The sequence below is a fragment of the Lycorma delicatula genome, chromosome 6 (assembly GCF_047948215.1).
Source record: "Lycorma delicatula isolate Av1 chromosome 6, ASM4794821v1, whole genome shotgun sequence".
Classification (NCBI taxonomy): Eukaryota; Metazoa; Arthropoda; class Insecta; order Hemiptera; family Fulgoridae; genus Lycorma; species Lycorma delicatula.
The window spans coordinates 11,421,654-11,437,892 of NC_134460.1; the positions used below are offsets into that span (position 1 = coordinate 11,421,654).

The 16,239-nt window shown below is 30.4% G+C and overlaps 1 protein-coding gene across 1 annotated transcript in view; it reads left to right on the forward strand.

Annotated features, from left to right (window-relative positions):
- LOC142326575 (ATP-binding cassette sub-family G member 1-like) overlaps positions 1-16,239 on the forward strand; it is a 406,137-nt gene that overhangs the window by 160,199 nt on the left and 229,699 nt on the right. Inside the window, exon 2 of the mRNA XM_075369155.1 lies at positions 1,519-1,598. Within this exon, the coding sequence (XP_075225270.1) occupies positions 1,519-1,598 (80 nt within the window). The remainder of the gene's footprint in view (positions 1-1,518; positions 1,599-16,239) is intronic.

A 16,239-nucleotide genomic window follows, 5' to 3' on the forward strand; every position in this document is an offset into this window, starting at 1 on the left:
ACATAAATTATCATTATTTAGAGAATTTAATTATCACAAGGAAAAGACTTGATAAAAAATGTTGTTCCAGCTTAATACTATTCTATTTGTATTTATTTATTTTTACTTCCTTATACAAAATGATCGCGAAAATTTCGGTTTTTAGATTTCAACGGAAATATCAATTTTGGCCATCCCTGAATCCATTTTGACTAGTTTCGGCGTGACGTCTATAGGTACGTACGTATCTCGCATAACTCAAAAACGATTAGTCGTAAGAAGTACAAATTTTGGATTTAGAACTTTTGTAACCTCTAGTGGTGTTAAAAAAGGTCTAAAAGTTAAAAGCACCTTACTTTTTGATTGCATTTAACTGGACCAGAAGTGTCGAAAAAAGCCCAAAATCCAAAAAATTTGGATTTTTTTAACTGCAGTAATAAGTCCTCATTGAGAGTTTTTCCATGATATATCTTAAGTGGTACTTATTTTCATCGGTTCCAGAGCTATAGCCGAATAAAGTTTTAATTAATGAAATATTTTGATCTTACATGGGGAAGGCACATCGGTTCAAATCCGACTTCATCTTCTTTTAAATTATTAACCTGTGATTGTAAAAAAAAAAAATTACAATAAATAATAATTCAGTAACAATAAAAAAAAAAAAATTTATTTACTTTTAAAAATGTGTATGTGTAATTTAATAGCCGTACAAGGAAGTCATGTGGTGTCCTCATCAGATTTTTTTTTCAGTAAGCTCCTTGATTATTTCATGTGAAAATTTAATTATTTATATCCTCAGCGATCTCTTTGGCGGAATTGTAGCGTCTTTGACTTCAGATCAAGTCCCGGTCAGGCCCTGCATTTTTCATACCCGCCAGAGATATCATTACCATCTATAAGTAAACTGTTACGCTGTTGTTTCTATATAAATAAGTATTAAAATTATAGCCAGTTAAATTATTAACAGAAATATTTGTATGTAGTTTAATGGTTTAGTGTTACTATTCTTAATTTGAGCTCTAAAATGTGGTGGTGGGGGTAAAAGATTTAAGGAGAGGTCAATAGGGAAACAGTATCTAGTTTTAAGGCGATTTTTCAATATTTTTTACGTTTAAAATTTTAATAAGACTAAATTAATTAATTAAATTCATTAAAAATGTTCATTTGATCTTCAAACAGCTCTAACAAAATAAAACCAGTTTATCGCACAGACTGTTTTTTTTGTTTTTTTTTAACGATCAATATATGTATTAAGGTAATCAATTACAAAAAAAGCAAATGAAAGAAGTAACAGTCATCCGTACTTCATTTATTTGACCTTCAAATTTATACCCATAAGTTTTTCATACGTTTGGTCGCCCCACTAGTAAATCTGTTTAGAGACTACCGTTCAGGACATGGACGAGATATTTGTTTTTAAAGGAGCGTCAGTTGAGAAAAGAGTGGGATCACTGGATTTTTATATAGTTAAATAAATTTTTATGATAATTTGTACTTTTTTTGAAATTGATTTTATTATTATTACTTTTATTTTTACAGAATAAATCATTTGGTACGCAGACCTCCTATTGACATTGAATTTTCTGATCTCACGTATACAGTTCCTCATGGGAGAAATGGTAAGAAATAGTTTGTTTTTTTTTACTTTTCTGTGGTAAAGGTAATATTTCTGGCAACCACCAATATTATAAAAATGTATTTACGTATTTTTTTAAATTTATTTTATTTATTTATATATTTACCGTTTAAACCATCCGTTTCCAATTAATATATTGTTGTATTACATATCGATGATCTTGAAATTGATGTAATATGTAATGTTCAAAATTTTCATTATATTATTTGTACCAACAAATTTAAAATCCGGATTACTTGGCGTGATAATCATTGCTTTATTCTCAATTCAGTATAGTGATTATCTGAAATTTTAAATCAATTTATTTGGTATAGTTCCAGTTAAAATTCAAGAATATAATAATAATATACCTCTGGTAGCCGCGTCAAATTTATTGATTCTGGACTACCTTGGATAAAAAGAACAGCCTGTTTAAGCTGCATTATATTATTTAGTTGCGTTATTATTTTGAGAACTAAGGCAAGTAAAGAAAATGACTGACTTATAATCTTTTACTTTAAATATGTAATTTTAGCCTTAACAGTTTTGGCTATAAGCCAAATAATTATGTTTCATCGTTCACAGAATGCCTGTATATATATTATGCTTATAATATATATTATATATATGTCAAAAAGGTAACTTACATTTTACAAAATTGTAATAATTAATTTTTCCAATTTTGAATTAAAATAATAATATTTGTAGTCACCAATCTGGTTTAAATAACCAGAGTGTTTTGATGCCGTTTTTCTTGTCTCGTAAATCCGTTTAAAACAAGATATCACGTGACCTAGGTTCCATTTAAAACGTTTGAATCGCGTCTGAGGAAAGGCCGAATACTCTAAAATTTTTTTTCCTTGTATTTTAACCTTGCCTCCCGGAATCAGACCCGCAATGAAGCATTAACACGGTTCTGGAAGGTGCCTTCGCTTCTAGTCGCCAGATGAGAGAAACGCCAGGCCTGGCTATGCCGTTCTTGGCCTCCGTGATCCGGCAACCGGGACTCGATCCTTTGTGCTTCCCTTCTAACGGGGACACCCCCGAAGGGGCGGCCCCGCCAGGACTCAGTCGTTTAGCTCAGGGGCTCGAGAGTCCCCGTACTTCATCACCACGAATACTCCAAATTGTGACTTCCAAAGAGAGAATAGGGGTATCTCAAATAATAACAACAACAAAATTAAAAGGAGCATAAAGCCGTAGTTATAGCAATCTGAAATATACATCCTTGGCCACCGTTTTGGATTGAGCTATCAGAATTTAATTTTAATCGTATTATTTTTCTCGTTTCATCAATCTCTGTAAACTAATATATCAAATGACCATTGATTCCATCTGACATTTTTCAGTCGCCCCCCCCGCCCAAAAATCAAAAAGAGTTAAATACGTTCATTATAGTTTCTCTCGATACAACGAAGAATGCCGCAAACCATATCCAGTTATCTCAGTTAGAGAAATAATTAGAGAAGGGTGTGTGTAAGCTACTTTTCAGTCACCCGGTATACATATATCCCGATCAACATATATAATATATGTTGATCGGTTATGTTTTCATGCTAGCAGTAAAATTTGCATATTGTTTTTAATGCAAAAAATAATTTTTCGTTTGCAAATATAGTATTTACAATATCTAGTTGTAAATAAGATAGACCCTCACTTATTTACATCGACAGTATACTCGTATAAAAAATGAGCTGTTTTCACAGTTTCCAACCCTTTTTTTTAACCAATTATACATACAACCTTTTTATCTAACAAATTATTCTGACCATAATTTTAAAATTAACTATAGATATCAAAGATATTGAACTGTAATTTAAGAAATTCTAAAAGTTAACTCAAGATGATGTTAACTGTCAAGATATAACTATAAAAAACGGCTTCTTTATTATTTATAAAAAATTATTTTTTATATTTAAAATTTACTAGCCGGTCATGGCTCCATCTTCCTTTAAGCCAGTGGGCTCCGCTCCCTCAACCCCCCCCCCCCGCATTTGGTTGATTGTCGTTATGTTTTGAGAGTAATATTGTTAAATAACAGTTAAAACCCGTTTAATTTATAAAAGTTATCGTTCTATTATAATTTCTTCTGAGAAACAATTTGGTCTTGGCACAGGACTTGAAACTCAAGTAACCGCAGGCAATTGCAGCCAGTCGCGGCGCGTCGCCTTGCACACATTAAAACAGTGGCAATGGCTGTGACTGTACGGTTGAACTGCCACCCCGAACACCGTTGCACCTTTAAAGTTCCTTCTCGGTAACTGAAAAAGATGAGAGACATTTTTGTGTAGAAAATTTAATTTCAAATAATGCAAGAATTTGATTTGACGGACAGTTTGGTGGTAATAATCAAGTCTAATATCAGCAAGCAACATAATCCGGTTTTTACCGCAAGCCAATAAACTGGCCACCGTTTGAAACGATGAAACATTTTGTAACAACAATTGCCTTGTGTTTTTCCAGGTATAAAACATCTTCCACGCAAAACTTTTTGCATGAAAAATTAACAGACCCACAAACACCACTAGATTTATTATATATATTTATATAATACATTTTAATAATTTTTGTTTAAAATATAATACTAGTTTTTTTTTTTTAAGTTGAAATAATCTTAATTTTATATTTTATTATTTTTATGAAATATAAACATGTTTTTTTTTTGTTAGTATATATTTTGTATTATATTATTTCTGTTTATTATATTAGCCTGGTTAGAATGTGTACTGACCGTCGCTCCTAACCTTGACAGTAGAAAAATAAATCAATAAATCAAATCTCCCTCTCTCTCTAGCTCTCTCACTCTCTCACACTAACTCTCTCACTCTCTCACTAACTCTCTTACTCTCTCTTACTCTCTCTCTCTCTCTCACTCTCTCTCACTCGCTCTGTCTCTCTCACTAACTCTCTCACTCACTCTCTCTCACTCACTCTCTCTCTCTCATTCTCTCTCACTCTCTCTCACTCTCACTAACTCTCTCTCACTCTCACTAACTCTCTCACTCTCGCTCCCTCGCACTCTCTCTCACTAACTCTCTCTCTCTCTCTCTCTTTCTACATACAGTTTCTTTTATATAAAGGAAAAATTATAGATAAATTTTGGCAGAGAGAATCTAAACACCGTAACTAACTTTTATTTTCATGAAAAATAATTTAATAAGAATAAATTACGGTAGGCCTTACGTCCTTTCATCCAATAGTGCATCGTTCTTTTCATTATATAAGATTCTAGCTTTCTATGATATTAAATTAAACTTTTTTCTTTTATTATTATTATTTTAAATTACCTTTTTACATTTGTAAATGAGTACTCATACATGCAGAATTGTTATTGTCATACAATGCATAACATTATGTTACTGTAATTTAATAACGTAAAACGGTCTTTGTTAATTTAATTTACTGAAAAAGAATACACAATTTTTAACTCATGATTTACACTTAACGATGAAACGTAATCACTCATTTGTTATTACGAAAATATTGTTTGCCTGTTTTCTTTTTTTGCTATTATTATCACTTATTTCTCGTTTACTTCCAGTTTATCGAATCAGAATTCGTAACGTGATTATTAAATGTAATTTAATTTTCGCTTTAAGTTAATTTCTTTTTTTTTATATTTCTTGAAGCATTAATTATAAGTTATTTTGAAGTATATAATTATGTTTGTAATTTACAACCTGTTAAATGAATTACTTTTTTCATCTCGAATAAATTATATGTTTATTTTTTTTTGTAACAAAAAAAAAATTATCTTGTGTATATACTTTAAAATCGATTTACAGGAAAATTAATATTAAGAGACTCGGTGACCTCTAAATAAGTATAAACCGCTTTAATATTTTTGTAGTGTGGTTTTGAAAAATTTAACAAATTATAAATACTATATTTTACTCTTAAAAAAACTAAGTTAAGGTCAAATTTTGTTACCTACTACATTCAAAACTATTAGAAATATTTTAATATGTCCCTGAATTGATTATTTTAAGTTTTTTAAATTTTAATTTTTTTTTTTTTTAATTCGGTATCGTTTATAGCGACTAATTTTGTTACAAAAAATTAAAATCAAGTTTAAACCTCAAGTCATTAAGAAGAAACATGTTTAAACATGACTTATATGTCCTTTTTTTTTTGTAATACAATTATTATGGTTTTAAGATAATTGTTGTATAAATTAAAATTTATAAACTGAAAAAAGTAGTATATTTGTGTAGTAAACTGTGTTAACATGTTTTACTTTTTCACTTGTTAAGTGTATAATAGTATGAAATTATTGGTATAAGTAAAAAAATAAATTTCCTATTTTTTTTTAATTCTCGACACATGTTACTTTTACATAAGAAATGTTAAAATACAAGTTGCAGAGTTATGTATAAATGAAGATTTACATTTAAGTGTATGTTGGGAAGGTATGCGCAACCTTTACGCGCTTTTCAGGGCTTTTCAGATCGCCCAAGTATTTAATAAAAGTAGATTTTAAACTTATGTGATGGATATAAACAATGTCCCATGAAAAGACGGAAAAACTTTCAGGACTTGGTCTGAGAAAATAAGGAAAAAGGTTCATATAAACATAGGTCTGGAAACGATTTGTTTTCGAGTTACGGCTAGCGAAAGATTTCGCCCGGATTTCAGCTCTTTTAATAAAAAAAAGCTCTCTACTGTAATATTTGAGATCAAAATTAAGGAGAAAAGTTGGTAATTTCTAATGAATTTGAGCTGAGAAATAGGATAAAACCGGTCCCAGTGTAATTCCACTAGTTTTTTAAGATAAACGACGTAAAACACAAAATTCAATGTCGAAAACTATTTTTTTTAAGTTTGTAGTAAATAGCTTTGTTAAATGCGAAAGATTTACTAATAAAACTTGTAGAGAATTTAATTCTTAGAAAATTAATGTAACTCCAACCAATAAAACGTATATAAAAACTTTTAAAAACGATTTTTATAAAAAAGCAAATCAAACAAAAAATAATAATTATTTTTTTTTTTTTGTCTTCAATCATTTGACTGGTTTGATGCAGCTCTCCAAGATTCCCTATCTAGTGCTAGTCGTTTCATTTCAGTATACCCTCTACATCCTACATCCCTAACAATTTGTTTTACATAATACAAACGTGGCCTGCCTACACAGTTTTTTCCTTCTACCTGTCCTTCCAATAATATTAAAGCGACTATTCCAGGATGCCTTAGTATGTGGATTGTAAGTCTGTCTCTTCTTTTAACTACATTTTTCCAAATGCTTCTTTCTTCCTCTATTTGCTGCAATACCTCTTCATTTGTCACTTTATCCACCCGTCTGATTTTTAACATTCTACTATAGCACCGCATTTCAAAAGCTTCTAATCTTTTCTTCTCCGATACTCCGATCGTCCAAGTTTCACTTCCGCATAAAGCGACACTCCAAACATATACTTTCAAAAATCTTTTCCTGGCATTTAGATTAATTTTTGATGTAAACAAATTATATTTCTTACAGAAGGCTCGTTTCGCTTGTGCTATTCGGCATTTTATATCGCTCCTGCTTCGTCCATCTTTAGTAATTTTACTTCCCAAATAACAAAATTCTTCTACCTCCATAATCTTTTCTCCTCCTATTTTCACATTCAGTGGTCCATCTTTGTTATTTCTACTACATTTCATTACTTTTGTTTTGTTCTTGTTTATTTTCACGCGATAGTTCTTGCGTAGGCCCCTGCTTTCTTTGGTATCATGACTGTAACATTTTTTTGAAGTCTGACGGAAATTCCCCTTTTTCATAAATATTACACACCAGTTTGTATAATCTATCAATCGCTATTATTTATTAATTATTATTTATTATTAATTAATAATAAATAATAACTTATTATTAACTTAATAACTTTTTTGTTATCACAATTTTTACTTATATATTATATTACTTATTATATTAACTTCTTATTGTTACTATTTGATTTTTCCATTCGAAAAGCTGAATATTTACAGTTTTTAATTAAAATTAAATTAATTTTGTGTAATTTTATGTTTTTATATTATTTGCATTTTAAAATTTTGTTGAGTAACGGACATTCTGGAAAACTTTTGTAATCCTTTCCGGCTTTTTTTATATAATGCATAATACAGATTCTGGCAATCGTAATTTTGGAAATTTTTATTTTCGAGTTAAGTAACCTAAAAAGGAATACCTTTGGTATATTATCATTCAAGTTGTTTTAGTTTTATTTTTACCCAACGTATGCTTTACACTGCTATGTAAATTTTAATTAATGAAGTTTTAGAGAAATAATATTCGTTTAAAATTAATTATCAATCCGATGTTTTCAGGAAATGATAACGTAATTTATAATACTGCAATACATAAAATATAATTTTTTCTTATGAACAATTATTAGCTTTTACATTCGTTGATGTATAAACATTTTTCTATTATAAAAGGAGAGTAAAATTTTAATAATAATAATTCTTTTATTTGTACTGCCCTATTTACATTTGAATGAATCTTTCAATTTATAAAATAGATCAAAGGTCCAGTAATTTATCTACATATTGATATGATTTTATTGAAATTCATTTTTAAAGAAAATCGATTTGATTTTTTTTTCTCAATTGTTTATTAATGTCTATTAAAACAAAGTTATCAGTGATAATAATAATCTCCGATTAATAACTGAATGCTGTCTGTATACCCCACTTCCACAACATATCTACATTATATAACGAATTATTCAGTGTTAATATACTAATAATTTAAGTAAGATATCAACTTTTCAACGGTTTTTATTTATTTATTTTGTTAGAGCTGTATTGAAAGTTTTTTAAGATATTTTTAATAAATAATTTTTTGAAAATATTTTAATACTTTTTTATGTGAAAGTTCATCAAAATTATCAGGTTCCTTTAATGAGCTTAATTCCTCCTCATTCTGTGCTTTTAAATAACTCATATTCGATCAGATGTAATTCAGAAATATATGCTGCAATTATCTCTATTTAATTTCTTTTTAGGATTTTGTCAATTCACTATAATTAAGACGTATTTTCATAGTTCTTTATAAAATGTTAAACAATCATTTAACTCGGTTTTATAATTGTGTATTCATAGATTAAAAGGTTCATACTTTAAAAATTAATACAATAGATGTAGTTTTAGCTTTTAATGATATTAGTTCAGATAAAATAAAAATTTAAAGACATTTCACTTTAGATGTGGGATTTTATGTCTATGAAATGAAAAAAAGGTGAATCGTTCATGAATATCGTGCAATATTAAATTATATAAAAAGTTTTGATGAAAGGAATACAAAATACCTGAAGATAATTATTTGAAGTAGGGTAATTAATTAATTAACCTGTTAAAATACTGCTAATTATACTGCTAAAATACATAATCTAATTAGATTATGATCGTGAAATAGTATTTTCGTCACGAAAATTTACTTTAAACAAATTTGCAATCGCTTGTATAATGAGTATAAATTTTTAAATTTATCTTCTTGTTTTCTGTAACTATGGAAAGTAATAGCTGAATAAGAATTCTATTCAATGTTTCTTATATTTTAACTGGTCGATCAGAGCTCGCTTCGCTCGCCCATCCGTCTAGCCAAGTGCCTCCGCCCCTTGGACCTTCGACGCGTTCGTGTCCTCATCTTTTTGTGAGAATATTAAGTATTTCATAGATATTCATAAAAGAAAAAAGATCAGTAATTTTACTTTCATTCAAGATAAAAATGTGAGCACCTACAGCAAACAAACCAATGTCCCAGACCTTTTTATTGAAAATATATAAAGTATTGTAGATCTGTCTGTTTATACAATATCATCACGCGAGAACCAGCCGGCCGGTTACTTTCAAATTTTCCCATGTTATCCCAGGGAAGGTTTTAAGTAATAAATCGAAGATCTAGCCCCCTTTGGGGTTAAAATATGAGATATTCATTAAAGAATAAACATTGATCCTTTTACTTCATTATATTTCTGTTACAATAGCAACATAAATATAATGAACTTAAAACTACTAATTTTTTTTTTCTTAAATAAATATCTGTCAAATATTTCATATTCTCACACTACGAGGATAACGAATACGTCGGGAATCCAGGCTAGAAAATGCGGCGAACGAAGCGAGCTCTGACAGACTAGTTTTTAGTTTTGTATGTATAACCTTTGTAACAAATCATAAAGTTTTTGAGAAGTTGATTAGAAAAAAACCGGGAGAACTTTAAATATACATCTTAAAACTATAAATAAATATCTTTTGTTTTATTTAATATAAAATATAACAGATACATTTTATTAATATTTTATCAAATATTTCCCGATTTTAATAGAAAAAGATACTTCCAAACCCTCCCGGGTATCAAAGATAGGGTTTGATTTTATTCCCAGTTTTTATTGTTTCAACTTATTTTTATGAAATTTTAACTTTTTTTCATGATTTTAAGTGGGTGAGCTTTTTCAAAACTTTGTGATAAGAATAAGTAAATTAATTTTTATTTAAATATATCTAGAATATTATTTGTTGCCTTTAGAGTATTTTGTAATTAAACTTTATATGGTACGTTTAAAAAGAAAGTATTTTGATAGATATAACAAACAAAATTGTTACGTTTTATTTATTCGTTGTTAAATTAATAGAACAAGTATTATTTTCATAGATTAGAAAATAACACTTACAAATGTTTTACGAAGTATAAAAGTCTGAAACTATTTGCGAATTTTGATTGTTAAATCATTATCATCTGTAGGCGCTACATCTTAATAAACCATTTAAATAAAAGGATGAAAATGAAACATTCCCAAATTTTTCACACCCTCTTGGAAAACTTGCAAAGCATTTTAACATCATGATATATAGGAATTAGTAAAACTTTAACGATTTTTTTTTTGTCTTCAGTCATTTGACTGGTTTGATGCAGCTCTCCAAGATTCCCTATCTAGTGCTAGTCGTTTCATTTCAGTATACACTCTACATCCTACATCCCTAACAATTTGTTTTACATATTCCAAACGTGGCCTGCCTACACAATTTTTTCCTTCTACCTGTCCTTCCAATATCAAAGCGACTATTCCAGGATACCTTAGTATGTGGCCTATAAGTCTGTCTCTTCTTTTAACTATATTTTTCCAAATGCTTCTTTCTTCATCTATTTGCCGCAATACCTCTTCATTTGTCACTTTATCCACCCGTCTGATTTTTAACATTCTCCTATAGCACCGCATTTCAAAAGCTTCTAATCTTTTCTTCTCAGATACTCCGATCGTCCGAGTTTCACTTCCATATAAAGCGACACTCCAAACATACACTTTCAAAAATCTTTCCTGACATTTAAATTAATTTTTGATGTAAACAAATTATATTTCTTACTGAAGGTTCGTTTCGCTTGTGCTATTCGGCATTTTATATCGCTTCTGCTTCGTCCATCTTTAGTAATTCTACTTCCCAAATAACAAAATTCTTCTACCTCCATAATCTTTTTTCCTCCTATTTTCACATTCAGTGGTCCATTTTTGTTATTTCTACTACATTTCATTACTTTTGTTTTGTTCTTGTTTATTTTCACGCGATAGTTCTTGCGTAGGACTTCATCTATGCCGTTCATTGTTTCTTCTAAATCCTTTTTACTCTCGGCTAGAATTACTATATCATCGGCAAATCGTAGCATCTTTATCTTTTCACCTTGTACTGTTACTCCGAATCTAACGATTAAGAAAAAAATTAATAAATAGTTAAAAATTGGAAAAAAAATTCAATAAATATTTGCACAAAATAATTGTAATAATAAATCAAAAGAAAAGGTAACAAAAAATTGATACAATATCAAGTTGAACAATCCAAGTTAAAAAGGTCAGCCTATCCAGTCGAGATGAATAGTTTATGCCAGACTTATATTGTATTAGCCTTTCCTCTTTGCTAGGATTGCTCAAAGCGATGTGTGTCTAATCATTGTTTTTATAACTATTATATTTACTTATTTTTTACTTTTAATTCTATTTTTTTTTTTACTTTATTAATTCCGAATACATATACATTGTTTTATTTTTGTAATTCCTTTGTGATTTCATTTCACAACCGGTTGTAATAAGTATTTTTTGTTAGAAAATAAGCACCTAAATAAACAAGAAAACGGGTGAAAATAATTTTTAACTCTTTTAAATAGACGAAATTAAATACTATACACTATGTAAACATTTCTAAACTTAAACAACAGCATTCCTTATATTTTTGTTACCCTGATAGTCAGTTTATGAAAAAATGCTGGTAACAAAGTTATACTTTAGAGAAACTAAAACTGTATTTGAAAATTGGTTTCTTGAACAATTTTAGTTATCCTCTTATAGCTGTTTTAATTTAAACTATTATTTAATGGTAATAAAGAAAAACATTATTTAAGATTTTTACTACCTAACTGCTACATTTTATATTAAGAAAGTTTTTTCTACTCCAGCTAAGTAAAAAGATAAGAATGAAAAATTTGAAAAATATTTTAACACCGTAAATGTCTCAGATGTAGATACTAATTAAGTTTGAACAAAATCAGCTATCCAGTCTCAAGAAATTTAGCTAAAGCTAAAAATCCCATTTACGGACAAAAGGAAAGGAGATTCGACCGCATGTATTTTCTTATTTATGTTCGCGCCTTGCTTTTGCTTAATCAAGCGATATCGACCTTTTTTTTCATTTGTTATTGCTTCAAATTATACGGTTCAAGTCTCTTTTCTAGAAACACACATCGATTTTTTGCACTCAAAATTCACTTTGTTTCGATATACATTTGTAATGCGACATACATCTCACCTGAAGGCGATTTTATACCAGGCTATAGCCAGAAAGTCGGGTGTTACCTCTGCAGCTGCTGCGTTAATTCGAAGTGTTAGCTCAACCAGATCAGAAGGCAAAGGCGTTAAATAACCAGAATTTTAATGGAACCCCACAAGAAAAATCTAGCGGGGTCATATCTGAGGAGCGAGGTGGCCATGCAATTGGACCTTTACGATCGATCCACAAACCTGGGAATTGAGTATCAAGAAAATTGCGGACTTTTAGGTGGTAATGTGGTGGTGCCCCGCCTTGTTGATAGTAACAGCGCCCATTTTCATCATCATCGTCTAACTGAGGACTTAGAAAATTTTGAAGCATTTTCAGATAATCGATACATTTACCTTTGCCTCCTGTAAGAATAACGTATCCTACAGTATTTTTGTGTTTAGGACAAAAAAACATTGATCACGAATGTTCTGCAAAGTTTCATGTGGGTTTTAGCTACCCAATATTCGGTATTTATAGGAATTCACTTTGCCACACGTTGTCTCATCACTAAAAATTATATAGTTTAAAAATGCAATTGTCTGCAATTCTATCCATCATTTCAACTGCAGCCGAGCTACTTTGTCGTCATCTGTAATTCGTTGAACCACGATTAGTTTGTACAACTTTAAGTGCTATCGTTTACGTAATACGCACCAAACAGTCGTTTGTGGAATGTCAGTCTCACGTGACGAATGTCGAGTTGATTTCTTCGGACTAGTGCAAAGCTTTCTCTGAGTTATTCCACAGCAGCTTCAGGGACGCGTTAGCGTCCTGGTGATTGCGCAGTTTAACAGAACAACCTGTCTCACGAAGGTTTAGTGCCAAGAGTAAATTGTATACCTACTAGGAGGCTCCCTACTGTACTTTCTACTGAAATTACGTTGAACTGCGGTTGCTGAATTCAAATCGTGAAATCAAAAAATACAGGGAACACGTTCCTCGCCAGTAAACGTATCCATTTTTAACAACACTGGTGATAACGCTGATGGCCGAATTCGGTACTAACATCTATGTCAGTCATTAGTTGATATGTTTCGCTATGAAATACAACCGAATCTGTTTAAGTTATATAAATACATTTTTATATGCTTTTAAAGTTGTGAAGTCCATTTTGAATTACCCGGTACAACAAAGTTACAAAGGAAGTCAAATTTTTTTGTAACTTAATAAATTTTTGTGTACATATTTTAACTTTTCACTAGAAATAATAGTTTTTTATGATGTTTTTGTAGATAATTAACTTTATTAACATGAATTCTCTGCTGAAGCATAAATAAAAATATTATTTGTGTTTAAATCATTTATAGAAAGGAATGTAGTATACGTGTAATTCAATTGTTCAAAATAGATAACCCGCTTCCTTATTATACCGTTATACTATGTTTACGTAAAATGTAATATTATAACCGTTATTATATCTAAAAATAAAAGGTATGGATATAAAAAAGTAATAAACTAGACCGTCAAAAATAACCAACAATGTAACTTAACATTAATTTAAATTGTGCTGTTACATAAATTTACTGTAAAATATTTTACGATCAGATCTTATGTTCTTAGAAAACTATTACATTCGATCGTTTTAATATTTCCTACTAATAAAAATTATCGTTTCTTTTCTTAATGAGTTAAAGGTTCATTTATTTAAGCTATAAAAATAAATGTTGTTATTGCATGTTCGTTAATCAACGAGTTATAAAAAAAAAATACTAACATCTAAACGGTTGTATAATCTACCTTTAATTTGTTAGATTAGGGACAGGCAGGCAATCTTCATGCCTAGGATATTTTGGCTCACCAGCACATAAGAGCTGGAGGGTCGGGATGCTTCTGATGATGGCATACAGGACCCTGAAGTTGTGAGAGGACGCGTTAAGGAGAAAGGCATGCCTGGATCCAGGTAGATCAGTAACGGGGTGGGCAGCTTCCCTATGGTGGGGCGTTTCGGCTATCCAGAAGAGGAGGTCGAAACGTCTCGATGACACAAATAAGACCCCGATGGTGGCCCCAAAAAGAGGCTAAGCTAGAATGGGGCAATCTACTTCCACGTCAGAACAGGAGTAACTAGAAGGTAATTCTGCAAAGTGATGCCGGTTACTCCTGGGGTGGTTAATAAGGAAAGAAAAAAAATTTGTTCTATTATCTTTTTATTATTTTTTTAATATAATCGAAACTTCTCTTCTTATTTGTTCCTCTGACTGACTTCATCTCTATCCATTCCCATCAGTATGTTGTTTTTTTTTTCAGTTCTTTTCCAAATACTGTCATGTATCTTTTTTCCATCCTCCTGTTATTAATTGGATTTTGTTTTTCAACCTCTACCTTTATTAGGTTTTTCAATTTTAGAAGTCTTTTAATATTCACTTACTCTGGATGACCAAACCAGCCGGTCTCCGTTGGTGCCAAACCAGGAGGTCCCGGGTTCGAATCCCGATCATGCGGATGACATTTTCACACGCTACAAAATTGCCATTCCATTTCATTCTCTGAAGCAATATCTAACGGTGCTCCCGGAGAGTAAACAAAAGGAAAAATTAGAAGGTTATCGGTCCAGCATAATTAGACATTTAATTTTTAACTTGTCCTTTTTGTCCATTGTGTGTGTTCTTGTCCATTATAGTCGACGATGATTTAAACATTTATAGCGTCAAACCAAAGCAAATTATAAAATATAAAAAATGTTATTTAAAAATATTTTCAGTCGTCTTTTTGACCAATGTCAGGAACCGGTGCTGCTGTTTTCATACTGTCTCTTTTTCTGTTTAGCCTCCGGAACCACCGTAAGGTATTACTTCAGAGGATGAACGAGGATGATATGTATTTATGTAATTGAAGTATAGTCTTAGACAATATCGGGTCGACCATTCCTGAAATGAAATGTATAGTTAATTGAAATCCAACCACCAAAGAACACCTGTATCCACGATCTAGTATTCAAATCCGTATTAAAGTAACTGTCTTTACTAGGATTTGAACCTTAGAACTCTCGACTTCGAAATCAGCTGATTTGCAATGACGAGTTTAACCGCTAGATCAACCCGGCGGTTAGTGTTTTCATCCCGGTATCAGCTGATGTTACTGCTGGTAGTTTAATAGCCTTTTTTTAAATTTTTTTTATGAAAAAGATACGTAACAAAATTGCGGTTGGAAAGTTTTATTTATTTTTAAACCGTACTATTATTTTGCGTTTTTGAATGTCATACATATTGGTTCATAATTTTTAAATGTGGTAAAGCATGTTTCTTTTTCGTATATCAATTAATTATCAAGCTTGTTTTCAATATTTGTGGATTTTTGTCTTAAAATAGTTAGCAAATTTTATCTTTATGTTAATATTTTAATCTTTACATGGATCTAGCAGTTAATGATGTTAAAGAACAATTTAGATTCGGAGTAACAGTATAAGGTGAAAAGATAAAGATGCTACGATTTGCTGATGATATAGTAATTCTAGCCGAGAGTAAAAAGGATTTAGAAGAAACAATGAACGGCATAGATGAAGTCCTACGCAAGAACTATCGCGTGAAAATAAACAAGAACAAAACAAAAGTAATGAAATGTAGTAGAAATAACAAAGATGGACCGCTGAATGTGAAAATAGGAGGAGAAAAGATTATGGAGGTAGAAGAATTTTGTTATTTGGGAAGTAGAATTACTAAATATGGACGAAGCAGGAGCGAAATAAAATGCCGAATAGCACAAGCGAAACGAGCCTTCAGTAAGAAATATATTTTGTACACATCAAAAATTAATTGAAATGTCAGGAAAAGATTTTTGAAAGTATATGTTTGGAGTGTCGCTTTATATGGAAGTGAAACTTGGACGATCGGAGTATCTGAGAAGAAAAGATTAGAAGC